The sequence below is a fragment of the Oncorhynchus mykiss genome, chromosome 23 (assembly GCF_057628025.1).
Source record: "Oncorhynchus mykiss isolate SJ-2025 chromosome 23, ASM5762802v1, whole genome shotgun sequence".
In the NCBI taxonomy this organism is placed as follows: domain Eukaryota; kingdom Metazoa; phylum Chordata; class Actinopteri; order Salmoniformes; family Salmonidae; genus Oncorhynchus; species Oncorhynchus mykiss.
Window position 1 is genome coordinate 53,905,001 of NC_143044.1, and position 25,000 is coordinate 53,930,000.

The 25,000-nt window shown below is 50.7% G+C and overlaps 1 protein-coding gene across 1 annotated transcript in view; it reads right to left on the reverse strand.

Annotated features, from left to right (window-relative positions):
* The window catches only part of ehbp1 (EH domain binding protein 1), a 344,316-nt gene that overhangs the window by 92,413 nt on the left and 226,903 nt on the right, over positions 1-25,000 (reverse strand). The window contains 1 exon segment of the mRNA XM_090217692.1: positions 14,296-14,493. Within this exon segment, the coding sequence (XP_090073818.1) occupies positions 14,296-14,493 (198 nt within the window).

Sequence of the window (25,000 nt, forward strand, 5' to 3'; positions counted from 1 at the left end):
CCTCCCCTAACCAGGACGATGCTGGGCCAAACCCTCCCCTAACCAGGACAACGCTGGGCCAAACCCTCCCCTAACCAGGACGACGCTGGGCCAAACCCTCCCCTAACCAGAACGACCCTGGGCCAAACCCTCCCCTAACCAGGACAACGCTGGACCAAACCCTCCCCTAACCAGGACAACGCTGGACCAAACCCTCCCCTAACCAGGACGATGCTGGACCAAACCCTCCCCTAACCAGGACGACGCTGGGCCAAACCCTCCCCTAACCAGGACAACGCTGGGCCAAACCCTCCCCTAACCAGAACAACGATGGACCAAACCCTCCCCTAACCAGGACAATGCTGGACCAAACCCTCCCCTAACCAGGACGACACTGGACCAAACCCTCCCCTAACCAGGACGATGCTGGGCCAAACCCTCCTCTAACCAGGACGATGCTGGGCCAAACCCTCCCCTAACCAGGACGACGCTGGACCAAACCCTCCCCTAACCAGGACGATGCTGGGCCAAACCCTCCCCTAACCAGGACAACGCTGGGCCAAACCCTCCCCTAACCAGGACAACGCTGGGCTAAACCCTCCCCTAACCAGAACGACCCTGGGCCAAACCCTCCCCTAACCAGAACGACCCTGGGCCAAACCCTCCCCTAACCAGGACAACGCTGGGCTAAACCCTCCCCTAACCAGAACAACGATGGGCCAAACCCTCCTCTAACCAGAACAACGATGGGCCAAACCCTCCCCTAACCAGAACAACGATGGGCCAAACCCTCCTCTAACCAGAACAACGATGGGCCAAACCCTCCCCTAACCAGGACAACGCTGGGCTAAACCCTCCCCTAACCAGGACGATGCTGGACCAAACCCTCCCCTAACCAGAACAACGATGGGCCAAACCCTCCCCTAACCAGGACAACGCTGGGCTAAACCCTCCCCTAACCAGAACAACGATGGGCCAAACCCTCCCCTAACCAGAACAACGATGGACCAAACCCTCCCCTAACCAGAACAACGATGGGCCAAACCCTCCCCTAACCAGAACAACGATGGGCCAAACCCTCCCCTAACCAGGACGATGCTGGACCAAACCCTCCTCTAACCAGGACAACGCTAGACCAAACCCTCCCCTAACCAGAACAACGCTGGACCAAACCCTCCCCTAACCAGGATGACGCTGGGCCAAACCCTCCCCTAACCAGGATGACGCTGGGCCAAACCCTCCCCTAACCAGGACAACGCTGGGCCAAACCCTCCCCTAACCAGGACGACACTGGGCCAAACCCTCCCCTAACCAGGACGACACTGGGCCAAACCCTCCCCTAACCAGGACGACACTGGGCCAAACCCTCCCCTAACCAGGACGACACTGGGCCAAACCCTCCCCTAACCAGGACAACGCTGGGCCAAACCCTCCCCTAACCAGGACAACGACGCTACGCCACTTGGGAGGTCCCCTAGTTACAGTTTTGACTTAAATCTGCTTGAAAATCTACGGCAAGACTTGAGAATGGTTGTCTAGCAACGATCAACAACCAACTTGACAGAGCTTGAAGAATTAAAAAAATAAATAATGGGCAAATGTTGTACAACCCAGGCGTGGAAAGGTCTTAGAGACTCACCCAGAAACACTCACAGCTGTAACCGCTGGGTGACTAACATGTATTGACTTAGCGGTGTGAATAATTATGTCAATTAGATATTTCTGTACTTCATTTTCAATAAAATTGCAAACATTTCTAAAACACATTTTCACTTTGTCATTATGGGATATTGTGTGTAGATGGGTGAGAAAAAAAACATATATATTTAATCCACTTTGAATTCAGTAACAACACAATGTGGAATAAGTCAAGGGGTATGAATACTTTCTGAAGGCCCTGTATATACACATAAACACGGACAAGCACACACGCGCGCACACACACACACTCGCGCACACACACACACACACACACACACACAAATGGATAGATGCAGAATATAGCTCTCAGTATTGAAACATATTGTAACACAGAAGAAGTGTGGGTAACTCAGTCAGCAGGCATATACACACACGCACACACGCACACACACACACACACACACACACACACACACACACACACACACACACACACACACACACACACACACACAACACACACACACACACACACACAAACACACACAGTAAAGATATATACATATATGTGAGGGAGATAGTGATCTGGATTGAATAAGCTGTTTGGGAAGAGAGGGGCGTGACACTGAGTATACATACTGGAATAGAACTATCAGACTAGAGAGATGGAGGGGGAGAGATGGAGGGGGAGAAGGAAGGAGGGGGAGAGAGGTGGAGGGGGAGAGAGATGGAGGGGGAGAGAGGGGCGTGACACTGAGTATACATACTGGAATAGAACTATCAGACTAGAGAGATGGAGGGAGAGAGATGGAGGGAGAGAGAGATGGAGGGGGAGAGATGGAGGGGAGAGAGATGGAGGGGGAGAGAGATGGAGGGGGAGAGAGATGGAGGGGGAGAGATGGAGGGAGAGAGATGGAGGGGGAGAGATGGAGGGGGAGAGATGGAGGGAGAGAGATGGAGGGGGAGAGATGGAGGGGGAGAGAGATGGAGGGGGAGAGATGGAGGGGGAGAGATGGAGGGGAGAGATGGAGGGGGAGAGGTGGAGGGGGGAGAGATGGAGGGGGAGAGAGATGGAGGGGGAGAGATGGAGGGGGAGAGGTGGAGGGGGGGAGAGATGGAGGGGGAGAGAGATGGAGGGGGAGAGAGATGGAGGGGGAGAGGTGGAGGGGGAGAGATGGAGGGGGAGAGAGATGGAGGGGGGGAGAGATGGAGGGGGAGAGAGATGGAGGGGGAGAGGTGGAGGGGGAGAGATGGAGGGGGAGAGATGGAGGGGGAGAGAGATGGAGGGGGAGAGAGATGGAGGGGGAGAGGTGGAGGGGGAGAGATGGAGGGGGAGAGGTGGAGGGGGAGAGATGGAGGGGGAGAGAGATGGAGGGGGGGAGAGATGGAGGGGGAGAGATGGAGGGGGAGAGATGGAGGGGGAGAGAGATGGAGGGGGAGAGAGGGGTGTGACACTGAGTATACATACTGGAATAGAACTATCAGACTAGAGAGATGGAGGGGGAGAGAGATGGAGGGGGAGAGGTGGAGGGGGAGAGATGGAGGGGGAGAGAGATGGAGGGGGAGAGATGGAGGGGGAGAGATGGAGGGGGAGAGATGGAGGGAGAGAGAGATGGAGGGAGAGAGATGGAGGGAGAGAGATGGAGGGAGAGAGATGGAGGGGGAGAGATGGAGGGAGAGAGATGGAGGGGGAGAGAGATGGAGGGAGAGAGATGGAGGGAGAGAGATGGAGGGGGAGAGAGATGGAGGGGGAGAGATGGAGGGGGAGAGATGGAGGGAGAGAGAGATGGAGGGGGAGAGAGGGGTGTGACACTGAGTATACATACTGGAATAGAACTATCAGACTAGAGAGATGGAGGGGGAGAGATGGAGGGGGAGAGATGGAGGGGGAGAGAGATGGAGGGGGAGAGATGGAGGGGGAGAGATGGAGGGAGAGAGAGATGGAGGGGGAGAGAGATGGAGGGGGAGAGAGATGGAGGGGGAGAGATGGAGGGAGAGAGATGGAGGGGGAGAGAGATGGAGGGGGAGAGATGGAGGGGGAGAGAGATGGAGGGGGAGAGATGGAGGGAGAGAGAGATGGAGGGGGAGAGAGATGGAGGGGGAGAGATGGAGGGGGAGAGAGATGGAGGGGGAGAGATGGAGGGAGAGAGATGGAGGGGGAGAGAGATGGAGGGGGAGAGATGGAGGGGGAGAGATGGAGGGGGAGAGAGGGGTGTGACACTGAGTATACATACTGGAATAGAACTATCAGACTAGAGAGAGAGATGGAGGGGGAGAGATGGAGGGAGAGAGAGATGGAGGGGGAGAGATGGAGGGAGAGAGATGGAGGGGGAGAGAGATGGAGGGGGAGAGAGATGGAGGGGGAGAGATGGAGGGGGAGAGATGGAGGGAGAGAGAGATGGAGGGGGAGAGATGGAGGGGGAGAGATGGAGGGAGAGAGAGATGGAGGGGGAGAGATGGAGGGGGAGAGATGGAGGGAGGGAGAGATGGAGGGAGAGAGAGATGGAGGGGGAGAGATGGAGGGGGAGAGATGGAGGGAGAGAGATGGAGGGGGAGAGATGGAGGGAGAGAGAGATGGAGGGGGAGAGATGGAGGGGGAGAGATGGAGGGAGAGAGATGGAGGGGGAGAGATGGAGGGGGAGAGATGGAGGGGGAGAGATGGAGGGGGAGAGATGGAGGGAGAGAGAGATGGAGGGGGAGAGATGGAGGGGGAGAGATGGAGGGGGAGAGAGATGGAGGGGGAGAGATGGAGGGGGAGAGATGGAGGGAGAGAGAGATGGAGGGGAGAGATGGAGGGGGAGAGATGGAGGGAGAGAGAGATGGAGGGGGAGAGATGGAGGGAGAGAGATGGAGGGGGAGAGGTGGAGGGGGAGAGATGGAGGGAGAGAGATGGAGGGGGAGAGAGGGGCGTGACACTGAGTATACATACTGGAATAGAACTATCAGACTAGAGAGATGGAGGGGGAGAGATGGAGGTGGAGAGAGGTGGAGGGGGAGAGAGGTGGAGGTGGAGAGAGGTGGAGGGGGAGAGATGGAGGGGTGGAGAGATGGAGGGGGAGAGAGATGGAGGGGGAGAGATGGAGGGGGAGAGATGGAGGGGGAGAGAGATGGAGGTGGAGAGATGGAGGGGGAGAGAGATGGAGGTGGAGAGAGGTGGAGGGGGAGAGATGGAGGGGTGGAGAGATGGAGGGGGAGAGAGATGGAGGGGGAGAGATGGAGGGGGAGAGATGGAGGGGGAGAGAGATGGAGGGGGAGAGATGGAGGGGGAGAGATGGAGGGGGAGAGAGATGGAGGTGGAGAGAGGTGGAGGGGGAGAGATGGAGGGGTGGAGAGATGGAGGGGGAGAGAGATGGAGGGGGAGAGATGGAGGGGGAGAGATGGAGGGGGAGAGATGGAGGGGGAGAGAGATGGAGGGGGAGAGATGGAGGGGGAGAGATGGAGGGGGAGAGATGGAGGGGGAGAGATGGAGGGAGAGAGATGGAGGGGGAGAGAGGTGGAGGGGAGAGATGGAGGGGGAGAGATGGAGGGGGAGAGAGGGGTGTGACACTGAGTATACATACTGGAATAGAACTATCAGACTAGAGAGAGAGATGGAGGGGGAGAGATGGAGGGGGAGAGATGGAGGGGGAGAGAGATGGAGGGGGAGAGAGATGGAGGGAGAGAGATGGAGGGGGAGAGAGATGGAGGGGGAGAGATGGAGGGGGAGAGATGGAGGGGGAGAGATGGAGGGGGAGAGAGGGGTGTGACACTGAGTATACATACTGGAATAGAACTATCAGACTAGAGAGATGGAGGGGGAGAGAGATGGAGGGGGAGAGATGGAGGGGGAGAGAGGGGTGTGACACTGAGTATACATACTGGAATAGAACTATCAGACTAGAGAGATGGAGGGGGAGAGATGGAGGGGGAGAGAGATGGAGGGGGAGAGAGGTGGAGGGGGAGAGATGGAGGGGTGGAGAGATGGAGGGGGAGAGATGGAGGGGGAGAGAGATGGAGCGAGAGAGATGGAGGGAGAGAGATGGAGGGAGAGAGATGGAGGGGGAGAGATGGAGGGGGAGAGATGGAGGGGGAGAGATGGAGGGGGAGAGATGGAGGGAGAGAGATGGAGGGGGAGAGAGGGGCGTGACACTGAGTATACATACTGGAATAGAACTATCAGACTAGAGAGATGGAGGGGGAGAGATGGAGGGGGAGAGAGATGGAGGGGGAGAGAGGTGGAGGGGGAGAGATGGAGGGGTGGAGAGATGGAGGGGGAGAGATGGAGGGGGAGAGATGGAGGGGGAGAGATGGAGGGGGAGAGAGGGGTGTGACACTGAGTATACATACTGGAATAGAACTATCAGACTAGAGAGATGGAGGGGGAGAGATGGAGGGAGAGAGAGATGGAGGGGGAGAGAGATGGAGGGGGAGAGATGGAGGGAGAGAGAGATGGAGGGGGAGAGAGATGGAGGGGGAGAGATGGAGGGGGAGAGATGGAGGGGGAGAGATGGAGGGGGGGAGATGGAGGGGGAGAGAGATGGAGGGGGAGAGAGATGGAGGGGGAGAGAGATGGAGGGGGAGAGATGGAGGGGGAGAGATGGAGGGGGAGAGAGGGGTGTGACACTGAGTATACATACTGGAATAGAACTAACAGACTAGAGAGATGGAGGGGGAGAGATGGAGGGGGAGAGAGATGGAGGGGGAGAGAGATGGAGGGGGAGAGATGGAGGGGGAGAGAGATGGAGGGGAAAGATGGAGGGGGAGAGAGATGGAGGGGGAGAGAGATGGAGGGGGAGAGATGGAGGGGGAGAGAGATGGAGGGGGAAAGATGGAGGGGGAGAGATGGAGGGGGAGAGATGGAGGGGGAGAGAGATGGAGGGGGAGAGAGATGGAGGGGGAGAGATGGAGGGGGAGAGATGGAGGGGGAGAGATGGAGGGAGAGAGAGGGGTGTGACACTGAGTATACATACTGGAATAGAACTAACAGACTAGAGAGATGGAGGGGGAGAGATGGAGGGGGAGAGAGATGGAGGGGGAGAGAGATGGAGGGGGAGAGATGGAGGGGGAGAGATGGAGGGAGAGAGAGATGGAGGGGGAGAGAGGGGTGTGACACTGAGTATACATACTGGAATAGAACTATCAGACTAGAGAGATGGAGGGGAGAGATGGAGGGGGAGAGGTGGAGGGGTGGAGGGGGGGAGAGGTGGAGGAGGAGAGATGAGGGGCGAGGTGGAGGGGGAGAGAGAGAGAGAGGGAGAGAGATTGAGGGGGAGAAAGATGAGGGGAGAGAGATGTGGGGGAGGTGGAGAGATGGAGGGGGGAGAGAGATGAGGGGGGAGAGAGATGGGTGGGGAGAGGTGGAGGAGAGAGAAAGAGAGGGGGAGAGAGATGGGTGGGGAGAGGTGGAGGAGAGAGAAAGAGAGGGGGAGAGAGATGGGTGGGGAGAGGTGGAGGAGAGAGAAAGAGAGGGGGAGAGAGATGGGTGGGGAGAGGTGGAGGAGAGAGAAAGAGAGGGGGAGAGAGATGGGTGGGGAGAGGTGGAGGAGAGAGAAAGAGAGGGGGAGAGAGATGGGTGGGGAGAGGTGGAGGAGAGAGAAAGAGAGGGGGAGAGAGATGGGTGGGGAGAGGTGGAGGAGAGAGAAAGAGAGGGGGAGAGAGATGGGTGTGGAGAGGTGGAGAAGAGAGAAAGAGAGTGGGAGAGAGATGGGTGGGGAGAGGTGGAGAAGAGAGAAAGACAGAGATCCCTGATGGACGATGAAGACACACACCTGGTCTGGCTGAGACCCTCTCCAGTCTGGCCAACACAGCACAGGATGGGCACAGCTGTACAAATTGTGTTCTGATGTCGTTTGGCCTCTCTACCTCTCATCTCTTCATTCTCTCCTCTTTACCCAACCCTCTCCCTTCCATCTTTCCTTCCCTCCTTCTCTCTTTCCTTCCCTCCTTCCCTCTCCCTTCTGTCTTTCCTTCCCTCCTTCTCTCTTTCCTTCCCTCTTTCCTTCCTTCCCTCTCCCTTCCGTCTTTCCTTCCCTCCTTCCCTCTCCCTTCCGTCTTTCCTTCCCTCTCCCTTCCGTCTTTCCTTCCCTCCTTCCCTCTCCCTTCTGTCTTTCCTTCCCTCCTTCTCTCTTTCCTTCCCTCCTTCTCTCTTTCCTTCCTTCCCTCTCCCTTCCGTCTTTCCTTCCCTCCTTCCCTCTCCCTTCCGTCTTTCCTTCCCTCCTTCCCTCTCCCTTACGTCTTTTCTTCCCTCTTTCCTTCCCTCCTTCCCTCTCCCTTCCGTCTTTCCTTCCCTCCTTCCCTCTCCCTTCCCTCTTTCCTTCCCTCCTTCCCTCTCCCTTCCGTCTTTCCTTCCCTCTCCCTTCCGTCTTTCCTTCCCTCCTTCCCTCTCCCTTCCGTCTTTCCTTCCCTCCTTCCCTCTCCCTTCCCTCTTTCCTTCCCTCCTTCCCTCTCCCTTCCGTCTTTCCTTCCCTCTCCCTTCCGTCTTTCCTTCCCTCCTTCCCTCTCCCTTCCCTCTTTCCTTCCCTCCTTCTCTTTCCCTACGGTGTTTATCTCACTCTGTCTCTCCAAACCTCCCTCTCTGTACCACTCCATCTCTCTCTCTTCCAGCTCCACTTGTCAGGCCTGGTAATCACAGTGCTGGTCTTGTCCACACACACACACATACGTCCACACACACACACACATACGTCCACACACACACACACACATACGTCCACACACACACACGTCCACACACACACACACACACACACACACACACACACACACACACACACACACACACACACACACACACACACACACACACACACACACACACACTCTCTCTCGGGGGTGTCCTGCCAGGGCTGAGCACTGGGCTGGAGGAGATGAAAGGGCAGGAGGGAGACCATTTCATGTGTGACCCTCTCTCCACACACACTTATCAGGGTCGGGCAGAGAGCCTGGGTGAAGGCGTCCAAAACTTTGCCCGTCTCAGATGGCCAGGTACTCACAAATACATAACAGGTACTCACACACACATAACAGGTACTCACACATACATAACAGGTACTCACAAATACATAACAGGTACTCACACATACATAACAGGTACTCACAAATACATAACACATACAGTGCCTTTGCGAAAGTATTCGGCCCCCTTGAACTTTGCGACCTTTTGCCACATTTCAGGCTTCAAACATAAAGATATAAAACTGTATTTTTTTGTGAAGAATCAACAACAAGTGGGACACAATCATGAAGTGGAACGACATTTATTGGATATTTAAAACTTTTTTAACAAATCAAAAACTGAAAAATTGGTCGTGCAAAATTATTCAGCCCCCTTAAGTTAATACTTTGTAGCGCCACCTTTTGCTGCGATTACAGCTGTAAGTCGCTTGGGGTATGTCTCTATCAGTTTTGCACATCGAGAGACTGAGATTTTTTCCCATGCCTCCTTGCAAAACAGCTCGAGCTCAGTGAGGTTGGATGGAGAGCATTTGTGAACAGCAGTTTTCAGTTCTTTCCACAGATTCTCGATTGGATTCAGGTCTGGACTTTGACTTGGCCATTCTAACACCTGGATATGTTTATTTTTGAATCATTCCATTGTAGATTTTGCTTTATGTTTTGGATCATTGTCTTGTTGGAAGACAAATCTCCGTCCCAGTCTCAGGTCTTTTGCAGACTCCATCAGGTTTTCTTCCAGAATGGTCCTGTATTTGGCTCCATCCATCTTCCCATCAATTTTAACCATCTTCCCTGTCCCTGCTGAAGAAAAGCAGGCCCAAACCATGATGCTGCCACCACCATGTTTGACAGTGGGGATGGTGTGTTCAGCTGTGTTGCTTTTACGCCAAACATAACGTTTTGCATTGTTGCCAAAAAGTTCAATTTTGGTTTCATCTGACCAGAGCACCTTCTTCCACATGTTTGGTGTGTCTCCCAGGTGGCTTGTGGCAAACTTTAAACGACACTTTTTATGGATATCTTTAAGAAATGGCTTTCTTCTTGCCACTCTTCCATAAAGGCCAGATTTGTGCAATATACGACTGATTGTTGTCCTATGGACAGAGTCTCCCACCTCAGCTGTAGATCTCTGCAGTTCATCCAGAGTGATCATGGGCCTCTTGGCTGCATCTCTGATCAGTCTTCTCCTTGTATGAGCTGAAAGTTTAGAGGGACGGTCAGGTCTTGGTAGATTTGCAGTGGTCTGATATTCCTTCCATTTCAATATTATCGCTTGCACAGTGCTCCTTGGGATGTTTAAAGCTTTGGAAATCTTTTTGTATCCAAATCCGGCTTTAAACTTCTTCACAACAGTATCTCGGACCTGCCTGGTGTGTTCCTTGTTCTTCATGATGCTCTCTGCGCTTTTAACGGACCTCTGAGACTATCACAGTGCAGGTGCATTTATACGGAGACTTGATTACACACAGGTGGATTGTATTTATCATCATTAGTCATTTAGGTCAACATTGGATCATTCAGAGATCCTCACTGAACTTCTGGAGAGAGTTTGCTGCACTGAAAGTAAAGGGGCTGAATAATTTTGCACGCCCAATTTTTCAGTTTTTGATTTGTTAAAAAAGTTTGAAATATCCAATAAATGTTGTTCCACTTCATGATTGTGTCCCACTTGTTGTTGATTCTTCACAAAAAATGTTTTATATCTTTATGTTTGAAGCCTGAAATGTGGCAAAAGGTCGCAAAGTTCAAGGGGGCCGAATACTTCCGCAAGGCACTGTATATATTAGGGTAGCAGATATATATTAGTCTACCAGATATATATTAGTCTACCAGATATATATTAGTCTACCAGATATATATTAGTCTACCAGATATATATTAGTCTACCAGATATATATTAGGGTACCAGATATATATTAGGGTACCAGATATATATTAGTCTACCAGATATATATTAGTCTACCAGATATATATTAGTCTACCAGATATATATTAGTCTACCAGATATATATTAGTCTACCAGATATATATTAGGGTACCAGATATATATTAGTCTACCAGATATATATTAGTCTACCAGATATATATTAGTCTACCAGATATATATTAGGGTACCAGATATATATTAGTCTACCAGATATATATTAGTCTACCAGATATATATTAGTCTACCAGATATATATTAGGGTACCAGATATATATTAGTCTACCAGATATATATTAGGGTACCAGATATATATTAGTCTACCAGATATATATTAGGGTACCAGATATATATTAGTCTACCAGATATATATTAGTCTACCAGATATATATTAGGGTACCAGATATATATTAGTCTACCAGATATATATTAGTCTGCCAGATATATATTAGGGTACCAGATATATATTAGTCTACCAGATATATATTAGGGTACCAGATATATATTAGTCTACCAGATATATATTAGTCTGCCAGATATATATTAGTCTACCAGATATATATTAGTCTACCAGATATATATTAGTCTACCAGATATATATTAGTCTACCAGATATATATTAGTCTACCAGATATATATTAGTCTACCAGATATATATTAGTCTACCAGATATATATTAGGGTAGCATATATATATTAGTCTACCAGATATATATTAGTCTACCAGATATATATTAGTCTACCAGATATATATTAGTCTACCAGATATATATTAGTCTACCAGATATATATTAGTCTACCAGATATATATTAGGGTACCAGATATATATTAGTCTACCAGATATATATTAGTCTACCAGATATATATTAGTCTACCAGATATATATTAGTCTACCAGATATATATTAGTCTACCAGATATATATTAGTCTACCAGATATATATTAGGGTACCAGATATATATTAGTCTACCAGATATATATTAGGGTAGCAGATATATATTAGTCTACCAGATATATATTAGGGTAGCAGATATATATTAGGGTAGCATATATATATTAGGGTAGCATATATATATATTGGGGTAGCAGATATATATTAGTCTACCAGATATATATTCGTCTACCAGATATATATTAGTCTACCAGATATATATTAGTCTACCAGATATATATTAGGGTAGCATATATATATTAGTCTACCAGATATATATTAGTCTACCAGATATATATTAGTCTACCAGATATATATTAGGGTACCAGATATATATTAGTCTCCCAGATATATATTAGTCTACCAGATATATATTAGTCTACCAGATATATATTAGTCTACCAGATATATATTAGTCTACCAGATATATATTAGTCTACCAGATATATATTAGGGTACCAGATATATATTAGTCTACCAGATATATATTAGGGTAGCAGATATATATTAGTCTACCAGATATATATTAGTCTACCAGATATATATTAGGGTACCAGATATATATTAGTCTACCAGATATATATTAGGGTACCAGATATATATTAGTCTACCAGATATATATTAGGGTACCAGATATATATTAGTCTACCAGATATATATTAGGGTACCAGATATATATTAGTCTACCAGATATATATTAGGGTACCAGATATATATTAGTCTACCAGATATATATTAGGGTACCAGATATATATTAGTCTACCAGATATATATTAGTCTACCAGATATATATTAGTCTACCAGATATATATTAGTCTACCAGATATATATTAGGGTACCAGATATATATTAGTCTCCCAGATATATATTAGTCTACCAGATATATATTAGTCTACCAGATATATATTAGTCTACCAGATATATATTAGTCTACCAGATATATATTAGTCTACCAGATATATATTAGGGTACCAGATATATATTAGTCTACCAGATATATATTAGGGTAGCAGATATATATTAGTCTACCAGATATATATTAGTCTACCAGATATATATTAGGGTACCAGATATATATTAGTCTACCAGATATATATTAGGGTACCAGATATATATTAGTCTACCAGATATATATTAGGGTACCAGATATATATTAGTCTACCAGATATATATTAGGGTACCAGATATATATTAGTCTACCAGATATATATTAGGGTACCAGATATATATTAGTCTACCAGATATATATTAGGGTACCAGATATATATTAGTCTACCAGATATATATTAGTCTACCAGATATATATTAGTCTACCAGATATATATTAGGGTACCAGATATATATTAGTCTACCAGATATATATTAGGGTACCAGATATATATTAGTCTACCAGATATATATTAGGGTACCAGATATATATTAGTCTACCAGATATATATTAGGGTACCAGATATATATTAGTCTACCAGATATATATTAGTCTACCAGATATATATTAGTCTACCAGATATATATTAGGGTACCAGATATATATTAGTCTACCAGATATATATTAGTCTACCAGATATATATTAGTCTACCAGATATATATTAGTCTACCAGATATATATTAGTCTACCAGATATATATTAGTCTACCAGATATATATTAGTCTACCAGATATATATTAGTCTACCAGATATATATTAGGGTAGCAGATATATATTAGTCTACCAGATATATATTAGTCTACCAGATATATATTAGGGTAGCAGATATATATTAGGGTAGCATATATATATTAGGGTAGCATATATATATATTGGGGTAGCAGATATATATTAGTCTACCAGATATATATTAGTCTACCAGATATATATTAGGGTAGCATATATATATTAGTCTACCAGATATATATTAGTCTACCAGATATATATTAGTCTACCAGATATATATTAGTCTACCAGATATATATTAGTCTACCAGATATATATTAGTCTACCAGATATATATTAGTCTACCAGATATATATTAGGGTAGCATATATATATTGGGGTAGCAGATACATCAGGGAAGCCTGTTATGAAGTGCTGTTTAGGTGAAGTGCTCAGTAGAGTGTCCTGTCGAGGATGTTTTATCTGGCACCTCTTGAAACAGGCGGTTTATCAACAAGTAGTGTCTGTCCCACATGGCACCCTATTCCCTAGGTAGTGCACTGGTTGTAGGTAGTTTTGACCACAGCCCTGGGTCTTTGGGCTCTGCACTACTTAGGGGACGGAGCCATTTGCAACGCAGCTGTAGAGCGAAGCATCACAACAACCTCTCCCTCTTCATAACGACCGTCTCTGTGACAAAGGTCTTCATCACCAGAAAACTAGTGAAATTAAACGAGTCGTGAGGAAAAAGACAAAACCCACAGAGAAAACAAATAGCGGAGATACTGCTGCTTCAAAGACACACTGTTTATTGTTCTGTTTTCATGTTCTCCTTCCTTTCTGTTTTCTTTAACCCTTTACTGCCTATCTCCTATTGGCAGAACAGGGACGCAAAAACGCTGGGGAAAAAAAAGTAATTAACTTACCTCTGAAAACATTTCACAAATGCTTTTCTCAAGATATGATTGTTTTTATTGTCTAGGGATAACTTTTTGCAGTTGTTTTTTTAATTACTAGTTTTAATAAAATTGTACAGGAATAGAAAAACAAACAAAGCCAGTCTCAGAACTTTAGAATCTGCTACAGGCCAATGGGATCCCAGCTAGCCATGACTCAAGCCAATGAGAAGCAGAGGTCAAAGGGGAAAGTGGAGTCGTGCACACGAGGGGTGAGTTACAGACCGACAAAACAGAGAGAGCAAACGAACAAGCAAGAAGCTCCAGCACACAGCCAGTTAGTGGTGGTCCCTTTACCCAGAAAGGTTAGCTCAGAGCTGGGGTTAGTAGACTCCTGATGCCCCTGGATGGTGGAGGAGGTCGGAGGGGCCTCAGGAGGGTTAGTATCTACCGCAGTAGCCTCTGTCACAGTTTCATCATGGTGATCTTCCTCATCTCTCCCCCCCTCCTCCTCCTCACCCCCATTATCATCACCTGCATCTCCATCCAACACATCTACAGATGAGAAACAGAGAGAGAGACAGAGAGAGAGACAGAAAGAGAGACAGAGAGAGAGACAGAAAGAGAGACAGAGAGGGAGACAGAGAGGGAGACAGAGAGGGAGACAGAGAGAGAGACAGAGAAAGATGGAGCGAGAGAGAAAGATCAAGAGAGAGGGAAAGAAAGAGAGAAAGAAAGATGGAAGGAGAGAGAGAGGGAAAGAAAGAGAGAAAGAAAGAAAGATGGAAGGAGAGAGAGGGAAAGAAAGAGAGAAAGAAAGATGCAAGGAGAGAGAGAGGGAAAGAAAGATGGAAGGAGAGAGAGAGGGAGAGAAAGATGCAAGAAGAGAGAGAGGGAAAGAAAGATGGAAGGAGAGAGAGAGGGAGAGAAAGAGAGAAAGAAAGATGGAAGAAGAGAGAGAGGGAAAGAAAGAGAGAATGAAAGATGGAAGGAGAGAGAGAGGCAAAGAAAGAGAGAAAGAAAGAAAGATAGAAGGAGAGAGAGGGAAAGAAAGAGAGAAAGAAAGATGCAAGGAGAGAGAGAGGGAAAGAAAGATGGAAGGAGAGAGGGAAAGAAAGAGAAAATGAGAGAGAGGCAAAGAAAGAGAGAATGAAAGATGGAAGGAGAGAGAGGCAAAGAAAGAGAATGAACGATGGAAGGAGAGAGAGAGGGAAAGAAAGATGGAAGGAGAGAGAGAGGCAAAGAAAGATGGAAGGAGAGAGAGGGAAAGAAAGATGGAAGGAGAGAGAGAGGGAAAGAAAAATGGAAGGAGAGAGAGAGGGAAATAAAGATGGAAGGAGAGAGAGAGGGAAAGAGAGCAGTATTTCTATGTTAGTGCATGTTAATGGTTATGTGAAGCCATGCTGGTTCCCTAGAGAAGGTAAGGACATGTTAATGTGTTGTGAAAACACAGCAGGCCCCACTTAAGTGTGTCTGTCTGTGTACCTGTCTGTGTGTCTACCTGTCTGTGTACCTGTCTGTCTGTCTCTACAGACTAACTGAAGCAGAGCCATCACCAGATAATTCACAGCTCTGTTCAGGCATCGCTGCCGTGACAACAGCTACAGATAAAGAATAAAAACTAAACAAAAACAAAACATGAAAACACATATTACATTAAGCCTCCCGACGGGACAAAACTAAATCAACACAAACAATAAAACAATATCAAACAGAAAAGGTCAATCCTGCTGTATGAATACATGGACTCAAAAGAAAACAAAAATAAAACAACTGATGTTTGACATGGAGAGTCTCCTTCCCTCCCACCCGTTCTCTGACACTTAGAGGTGGGAGGAGAGAGAGACAAGGAGAGTCTCCTTCCCTCCCACCCGTTCTCTGACACTTAGAGGTAGGAGGAGGGAGAGACAAGGAGAGAGACAAGGAGAGTCTCCTTCCCTCCCACCCGTTCTCTGACACTTAGAGGTAGGAGGAGAGAGAGACAAGGAGAGTCTCCTTCCCTCCCACCCGTTCTCTGACACTTAGAGGTAGGAGGAGAGAGAGACAAGGAGAGTCTCCTTCCCTCCCACCTGTTCTCTGACACTTAGTGGTAGGAGGAGAGAGAGACAAGGAGAGTCTCCTTCCCTCCCACCCGTTCTCTGACACTTAGTGGTAGGAGGAGAGAGAGACAAGGAGAGTCTCCTTCCCTCCCACCTGTTCTCTGACACTTAGTGGTAGGAGGAGAGAGAGACAAGGAGAGTCTCCTTCCCTCCCACCTGTTCTTTGACACTTAGAGGTAGGAGGAGAGAGAGACAAGGAGAGTCTCCTTCCCTCCCACCTGTTCTCTGACACTTAGTGGTAGGAGGAGAGAGAGACAAGGAGAGTCTCCTTCCCTCCCACCCGTTCTCTGACACTTAGAGGTAGGAGGAGAGAGAGACAAGGAGAGTCTCCTTCCCTCCCACCCGTTCTCTGACACTTAGAGGTGGGAGGAGAGAGAGACAAGGAGAGTCTCCTTCCCTCCCACCCGTTCTCTGACACTTAGAGGTAGGAGGAGGGAGAGACAAGGAGAGAGACAAGGAGAGTCTCCTTCCCTCCCACCCGTTCTCTGACACTTAGAGGTAGGAGGAGAGAGAGACAAGGAGAGTCTCCTTCCCTCCCACCCGTTCTCTGACACTTAGAGGTAGGAGGAGAGAGAGACAAGGAGAGTCTCCTTCCCTCCCACCTGTTCTCTGACACTTAGTGGTAGGAGGAGAGAGAGACAAGGAGAGTCTCCTTCCCTCCCACCCGTTCTCTGACACTTAGTGGTAGGAGGAGAGAGAGACAAGGAGAGTCTCCTTCCCTCCCACCTGTTCTCTGACACTTAGTGGTAGGAGGAGAGAGAGACAAGGAGAGTCTCCTTCCCTCCCACCCGTTCTCTGACACTTAGTGGTAGGAGGAGAGAGAGACAAGGAGAGTCTCCTTCCCTCCCACCTGTTCTCTGACACTTAGTGGTAGGAGGAGAGAGAGACAAGGAGAGTCTCCTTCCCTCCCACCTGTTCTCTGACACTTAGAGGTAGGAGGAGGGAGAGACAAGGAGAGTCTCATTCCCTCCCACCCGTTCTCTGACACTTAGTGGTAGGAGGAGAGAGAGACAAGGAGAGAGAGACAAGGAGAGTCTCCTTCCCTCCCACCTGTTCTCTGACACTTAGAGGTAGGAGGAGAGAGAGACAAGGAGAGTCTCCTTCCCTCCCACCCGTTCTCTGACACTTAGTGGTAGGAGGAGAGAGAGACAAGGAGAGAGAGACAAGGAGAGTCTCCTTCCCTCCCACCTGTTCTCTGACACTTAGAGGTAGGAGGAGAGAGAGACAAGGAGAGTCTCCTTCCCTCCCACCCGTTCTCTGATACTTAGTGGTAGGAGGAGAGAGAGACAAGGAGAGTCTCCTTCCCTCCCACCCATTCACTGACACTTAGTGGTAGGAGGAGAGAGAGACAAGGAGAGTCTCCTTCCCTCCCACCCGTTTTCTGACACTTAGTGGTAGGAGGAGAGAGAGAGACAAGGAGAGTCTCCTTCCCTCCCACCTGTTCTCTGACACTTAGTGGTAGGAGGAGAGAGAGACAAGGAGAGTCTCCTTCCCTCCCACCTGTTCTCTGACAGAGGTAGGAGGAGAGAGAGACAAGGAGAGTCTCCTTCCCTCCCACCTGTTCTCTGACACTTAGAGGTAGGAGGAGAGAGAGACAAGGAGAGTCTCCTTCCCTCCCACCCGTTCTCTGACACTTAGAGGTAGGAGGAGGGAGAGACAAGGAGAGAGACAAGGAGAGTCTCCTTCCCTCCCACCCGTTCTCTGACACTTAGAGGTAGGAGGAGAGAGAGACAAGGAGAGTCTCCTTCCCTCCCACCCGTTCTCTGACACTTAGAGGTAGGAGGAGAGAGAGACAAGGAGAGTCTCCTTCCCTCCCACCTGTTCTCTGACACTTAGTGGTAGGAGGAGAGAGAGACAAGGAGAGTCTCCTTCCCTCCCACCCGTTCTCTGACACTTAGTGGTAGGAGGAGAGAGAGACAAGGAGAGTCTCCTTCCCTCCCACCTGTTCTCTGACACTTAGTGGTAGGAGGAGAGAGAGACAAGGAGAGTCTCCTTCCCTCCCACCCGTTCTCTGACACTTAGTGGTAGGAGGAGAGAGAGACAAGGAGAGTCTCCTTCCCTCCCACCTGTTCTCTGACACTTAGTGGTAGGAGGAGAGAGAGACAAGGAGAGTCTCCTTCCCTCCCACCTGTTCTCTGACACTTAGAGGTAGGAGGAGGGAGAGACAAGGAGAGTCTCATTCCCTCCCACCCGTTCTCTGACACTTAGTGGTAGGAGGAGAGAGAGACAAGGAGAGAGAGACAAGGAGAGTCTCCTTCCCTCCCACCTGTTCTCTGACACTTAGAGGTAGGAGGAGAGAGAGACAAGGAGAGTCTCCTTCCCTCCCACCCGTTCTCTGACACTTAGTGGTAGGAGGAGAGAGAGACAAGGAGAGAGAGACAAGGAGAGTCTCCTTCCCTCCCACCTGTTCTCTGACACTTAGAGGTAGGAGGAGAGAGAGACAAGGAGAGTCTCCTTCCCTCCCACCCGTTCTCTGATACTTAGTGGTAGGAGGAGAGAGAGACAAGGAGAGTCTCCTTCCCTCCCACCCATTCACTGACACTTAGTGGTAGGAGGAGAGAGAGACAAGGAGAGTCTCCTTCCCTCCCACCCGTTTTCTGACACTTAGTGGTAGGAGGAGAGAGAGAGACAAGGAGAGTCTCCTTCCCTCCCACCTGTTCTCTGACACTTAGTGGTAGGAGGAGAGAGAGACAAGGAGAGTCTCCTTCCCTCCCACCTGTTCTCTGACAGAGGTAGGAGGAGAGAGAGACAAGGAGAGTCTCCTTCCCTCCCACCTGTTCTCTGACACTTAGAGGTAGGAGGAGAGAGAGACAAGGAGAGTCTCCTTCCCTCCCACCTGTTCTCTGACACTTAGTGGTAGGAGAGAGAGAGACAAGGAGAGTCTCCTTCCCTCCCACCCGTTCTCTGATACTTAGTGGTAGGAGGAGAGAGAGACAAGGAGAGTCTCCTTCCCTCCCACCCATTCACTGACACTTAGTGGTAGGAGGAGAGAGAGACAAGGAGAGTCTCCTTCCCTCCCACCCGTTCTCTGACACTTAGTGGTAGGAGGAGAGAGAGACAAGGAGAGTCTCCTTCCCTCCCACCTGTTCTCTGACACTTAGTGGTAGGAGGAGAGAGAGAGACAAGGAGAGTCTCCTTCCCTCCCACCCGTTCTCTGACACTTAGTGGTAGGAGGAGAGAGAGACAAGGAGAGAGAGGGGAGGGAGAGAAGGAGAAGAGAGAGAGGCAGAAATGGAGGGAGGAAGAGAGAGAGACAAGGAGAGAGAGGGGAGGGAGAGAAGGAGAAAGAGAGCGAGGCAGAAACAGAGGGAGGAAGAGAGAGAGACAAGGAGAGAGAGGGGAGGGAGAGAAGGAGAAGAGAGAGAGGCAGAAACAGAGGGAGGAAGAGAGAGAGACAAGGAGAGAGAGGGGAGGGAGAGAAGGAGAAGAGAGAGAGGTAGAAACAGAGGGAGGAAGAGAGAAAGACAAGGAGAGAGAGGGGAGGGAGAGAAGGAGAAAGAGAGAGAGGCAGAAACAGAGGGAGGAAGAGAGAGTAACAGGAAAAAGAGGGAGAGACCGAAAAATAACAGGCGAAAGAAAGAGAGAGAGAAAAGCGAGAGAGAGAAAGACTCAAGGAAAAAGAGAGGGAGAGCACTTTCAGTTTTTAATTTGGTTTCTGTGATGTGTGGCGAGAGCGCGTGCGAGCGAGCGTGGAGCGCGGGTGGCTGGTTAACGCTAGCTAATTAAAGGAGGCTATGGTGATGGAGTTTGGAAAGTTTGCAGGCAGGCAGGCGGTGGTGGAAGGGGCAGTCTCCCTCCCTCAGCCCAGGTCTGAATTAACAGGACCCTGAGTGGTGGAGGGAATGATGGAGGAGAGAGGAGAGAGGAGGGAGCGGGGCTAGGATTAGGCGTTCTGCACGGCAGGCCTTGTGCATCAGGCCCACAGCGCTGCTCTTCTCCTCCTCTCCTCCCCCTTTCCTCTCCTCCTCCTCCCTGACACCATTTTTAATGAGATCCACAATTAGCCAGACTCAAAAAGGCAGAAAGAGCAAATAAACCAAACTGCTTTCTCCCTCCTGTCTCTCTCATCTCCTCTCTTCCTCCTGTCTCACTCATCTCCTCTCTCTTCCTGTCTCTCTCTCCTGTCTCACTCATCTCCTCTCCTCCTGTTTCACTAGTCTCCTCTCTCTTCCTGTCTCTCTCTCTCCTGTCTCACTCATCTCCTCTCTTCCTCCTGTCTCACTCATCTCCTCTCTCTTCCTGTCTCTCTCTCCTGTCTCACTCATCTCCTCTCCTCCTGTTTCACTAGTCTCCTCTCTCTCCTGTCTCACTCATCTCCTCTCCTCCTGTTTCACTAGTCTCCTGTCTCTCTCCTGTCTCACTCATCTCCTCTCTTCCTCCTGTCTCACTCATCTCCTCTCTCTTCCTGTCTCTCTCTCCTGTCTCACTCATCTCCTCTCCTCCTGTTTCACTAGTCTCCTCTCTCTTCCTGTCTCTCTCATCTCCTCTCTCTTCCTGTCTCTCTCATCTCCTCTCTCTTCCTGTCTCTCTCTCCTGTCTCACTCATCTCCTCTCCTCCTGTTTCACTAGTCTCCTCTCTCTTCCTGTCTCTCTCTCCTCCTGTCTCACTCATCTCCCCTCTCTCTCCTTCTCTTCCCTTAGTCTGTTTTCCTCACACTCTCTTTATTATGTATCTTGTTCTGTCTCTCTCTTTTCTTCATCCTCTCCTTATTCTCTCTCTCTCTTCTTCATCCTCTCCTTATTATCTCTCTTTCTCTCTTCTTCATCCTCTCCTTATTCTCTCTCTCTCTCTCTTCTTCATCCTCTCCTTATTCTCCTGTCTCTCTCTTTTCTTCATCCTCTCCTTATTCTCTGTCTCTCTCTGAGAGAGACAAAGAAGACATAGATAATAATTCTGCTGTCCCTTGACGCTGTGAGAAAGTGACACAATATACTTCAAGTAGCATGATAGTAAAGCTCCTCCCCTATGCTGCCCAGTCACATGGGTGGCTGTCTGTTCCTTCCCTATACTGTCCAGTCACATGGGTCGCTGTCTGTTCCCTATGCTGCCCAGTCACGTGGGTCGTCGTCTGCTCCTTCCCTATGCTGCCCAGTCACGTGGGTCGTCTGCTCCTTCCCTATGCTGCCCAGTCACGTGGGTCGCTGTCTGTTCCTTCCCTATGCTGCCCAGTCACGTGGGTCGCTGTCTGCTCCTCCCCTATGCTGCCAAGTCAGGTGGGTCGCTGTCTGTTCCTTCCCTATGCTGCCCAGTCACGTGGGTCGCTGTCTGTTCCTTCCCTATGCTGCCCAGTCACGTGGGTCGTCGTCTGTTCCTTCCCTATGCTGCCCAGTCACGTGGGTCGCTGTCTGTTCCTTCCCTATGCTGCCCAGTCACGTGGGTCGCTGTCTGTTCCTTCCCTATGCTGCCCAGTCACGTGGGTCGTCGTCTGCTCCTTCCCTATGCCGCCCAGTCACATGGGTCGCTGTCTGTTCCCTATGCTGCCCAGTCACGTGGGTCGCTGTCTGTTACCTATGCTGCCCAGTCACGTGGGTCGCTGTCTGTTCCTTCCCTTTGCTGCCCAGACACGTGGGTCGTTGTCTGTTCCTTCCCTATGCTGCCCAGTCACGTGGGTCGCTGTCTGTTCCCTATGCTGCCCAGTCACGTGGGTCGTCGTCTGTTCCTCCCCTATGCTGCCCAGTCACGTGGGTCGTCGATTGTTCCCCTCCTATGCTGCCCAGTGACGTGGGTCGTCGTCTGTTCCACTCCGGTGCTGTCCAGTTACGTGGGTCGCTGTCTGTTCCCTATGCTGCCCAGTCACGTGGGTCGCTGTCTAATCCTTCCCTATGCTGCCCAGTCACGTGGGTCGTCGTCTGTTCCTTCCCTATGCTGCCCAGTCACGTGGGTCGCTGTCTGTTCCTTCACTATGCTGCCCAGTCATGCGGGTCGTCTGTTCCCCTCCTGTGCTGCCCAGTCACGTGGGTCGTCAACTGTTCCTTCCTTATGCTGCCCAGTCACGTGGGTCGTCTGTTCCCCTCCTGTGCTGCCCAGTCACGTGGGTCGTCGTCTGCTCCTTCCCTATGCCGCCCAGTCACATGGGTCGCTGTCTGTTCCCTATGCTGCCCAGTCACGTGGGTCGCTGTCTGTTCCTTCCCTATGCTGCCCAGTCACGTGGGTCGTCGTCTGTTCCTTCCCTATGCTGCCCAGTCACGTGGGTCGCTGTCTGTTCCTTCCCTATGCTGCCCAGTCACGTGGGTCGCTGTCTGTTCCTTCCCTTTGCTGCCCAGTCACGTGGGTCGTTGCTGTTCCTTCCCTATGCTGCCCAGTCACGTGGGTCGCTGTCTGTTCCCTATGCTGCCCAGTCACGTGGGTCGTCGACTGTTCCCCTCCTATGCTGCCCAGTCACGTGGGTCGTCGTCTGTTCCACTCCGGTGCTGTCCAGTTACGTGGGTCGCTGTCTGTTCCCTACGCTGCCCAGTCACGTGGGTCGCTGTCTGTTCCTTCCCTATGCTGCCCAGTCACGTGGGTCGTCGTCTGTTCCCCTCCTGTGCTGCGCAGTCACGTGGGTCGTCGTCTGTTCCTTCCTTATGCTGTCCAGTCACGTGGGTCGTCGTCTGTTCCTTCCCTATGCTACCCAGTCACGTGGGTCGGTGTCTGCTCCTCCCCTATGCTGCCCAGTCACGTGGGTCGTTGTCTGTTCCTTCCCTATGCTGCCCAGTCACGTGGGTCGTTGTCTGTTCCTTCCCTATGCTGCCCAGTCACGTGGGTCGTCGTCTGTTCCCCTCCTATGCTGCCCAGTCACGTGGGTCATTGTCTGTTCCCCTCCTGTGCTGTCCAGTCACGTGGGTTGTCGTCTGTTCCTTCCCTGTGCTGCCCAGTCACGTGGGTCGTCGTCTGTTCCTTCCCTATGCTGCCCAGTCACGTGGGTCGTCTGCTCCTTCCCTATGCTGCCCAGTCACGTGGGTCGTCATCTGTTCCTTCCCTATGCTGCCCAGTCACGTGGGTCGCTGTCTGTTCCTTCCCTATGCTACCCAGTCACGTGGGTCGCTGTCTGTTCCTTCCCTATGCTGCCCAGTCACGTGGGTCGTCGTCTTCTCCTTCCCTTTGTTGCCCAGTCACGTGGGTCGTCGTCTGTTCCCTATGCTGCCCAGTCACGTGGGTCGTCGTCTTCTCCTTCCCTTTGTTGCCCAGTCACGTGGGTCGTCGTCTGTTCCCTATGCTGTCCAGTCACGTGGGTCGTCGACTGTTCCCCTCCTATGTTGCCCAGTCACGTGGGTCGCTGTCTGTTCCCTATGCTGTCCAGTCACGTGGGTCGCTGTCTGTTCCGTCCCTATGCTGCCCAGTCACGTGGGTCGTCGTCTGTTCCTTCCCTATGCTGCCCAGTCACGTGGGTCGCTGTCTGTTCCTTCACTATGCTGCCCAGTCACGTGGGTCGTCTGTTCCCTAACTGTGCTGCCCAGTCACGTGGGTCGTCGTTCCTTCCTCATGCTGCCCAGTCACGTGGGTCGTCTGTTCCCCTCCTGTGCTGCCCAGTCACGTGGGTCGTCGTCTGTTCCTTCCTTATGCTGTCCAGTCACGTGGGTCGTCGTCTGTTCCTTCCCTATGCTACCCAGTCACGTGGGTCGCTGTCTGCTCCTCCCCTATGCTGCCCAGTCACGTGGGTCGTTGTCTGTTCCTTCCCTATGCTGCCCAGTCACGTGGGTCGTTGTCTGTTCCTTCCCTATGCTGCCCAGTCACGTGGGTCGTTGTCTGTTCCTTCCCTATGCTGTCCAGTCACGTGGGTCATCGTCTGTTCCTTCCCTATGCTACCCAGTCACGTGGGTCGTCTGTTCCTCCCCTGTGCTGTCCAGTCACGTGGGTTGTCTGTTCCCCTGCTGTGCTGCCCAGTCACGTGGGTCGTCTGTTCCCCTCCTGTGCTGCCCAGTCACGTGGGTCGTCTGTTCCCCTCCTATGCTGCCCAGTCACGTGGGTCGTCTGTTCCCCTCCTATGCTGCCCAGTCACGTGGGTCGTCTGTTCCCCTCCTATGCTGCCCAGTCACGTGGGTCGTCTGTTCCCCTCCTGTGCTGCCCAGTCACGTGGGTCGTCTGTTCCCCTCCTATGCTGCCCAGTCACGTGGGTCGCTGTCTGTTCCTTTCCTATGCTGCCCAGTCACGTGGGTCGCTGTCTGTTCCTGCCCTATGCTGCCCAGTCACATGGGTCGTCTGTTCCCCTCTTGTGCTGCCCAGTCACGTGGGTCGTCGTCTGTTCCTTCCCTATGCTGCCCAGTCACGTGGGTCATTGTCTGTTCCTTCCCTATGCTGCCCAGTCACGTGGGTCGTCTGTTCCCCTCCTGTGCTGCCCAGTCACGTGGGTCGTCGTCTGTTCCTTCCTTATGCTGTCCAGTCACGTGGGTCGTCGTCTGTTCCTTCCCTATGCTACCCAGTCACGTGGGTCGCTGTCTGCTCCTCCCCTATGCTGCCCAGTCACGTGGGTCGTTGTCTGATCCTTCCCTATGCTGCCCAGTCACGTGGGTCGTCGTCTGTTCCTTCCCTATGCTACCCAGTCACGTGGGTCGTCTGTTCCTCCCCTGTGCTGCCCAGTCACGTGGGTCGTCTGTTCCCCTGCTGTGCTGCCCAGTCACGTGGGTCGTCTGTTCCCCTCCTGTGCTGCCCAGTCACGTGGGTCGTCTGTTCCCCTCCTATGCTACCCAGTCACGTGGGTCGTCTGTTCCCCTCCTATGCTGCCCAGTCACGTGGGTCGTCTGTTCCCCTCCTATGCTGCCCAGTCACGTGGGTCGCTGTCTGTTCCTTCCCTATGCTGCCCAGTCACGTGGGTCGCTGTCTGTTCCTGCCCTATGCTGCCCAGTCACGTGGGTCGTCTGTTCCCCTCTTGTGCTGCCCAGTCACGTGGGTCGTTGTCTGTTCCTTCCCTATGCTGCCCAGTCACGTGGGTCATCGTCTGTTCCTTCCCTATGCTGCCCAGTCACGTGGGTCGTTGTCTGTTCCT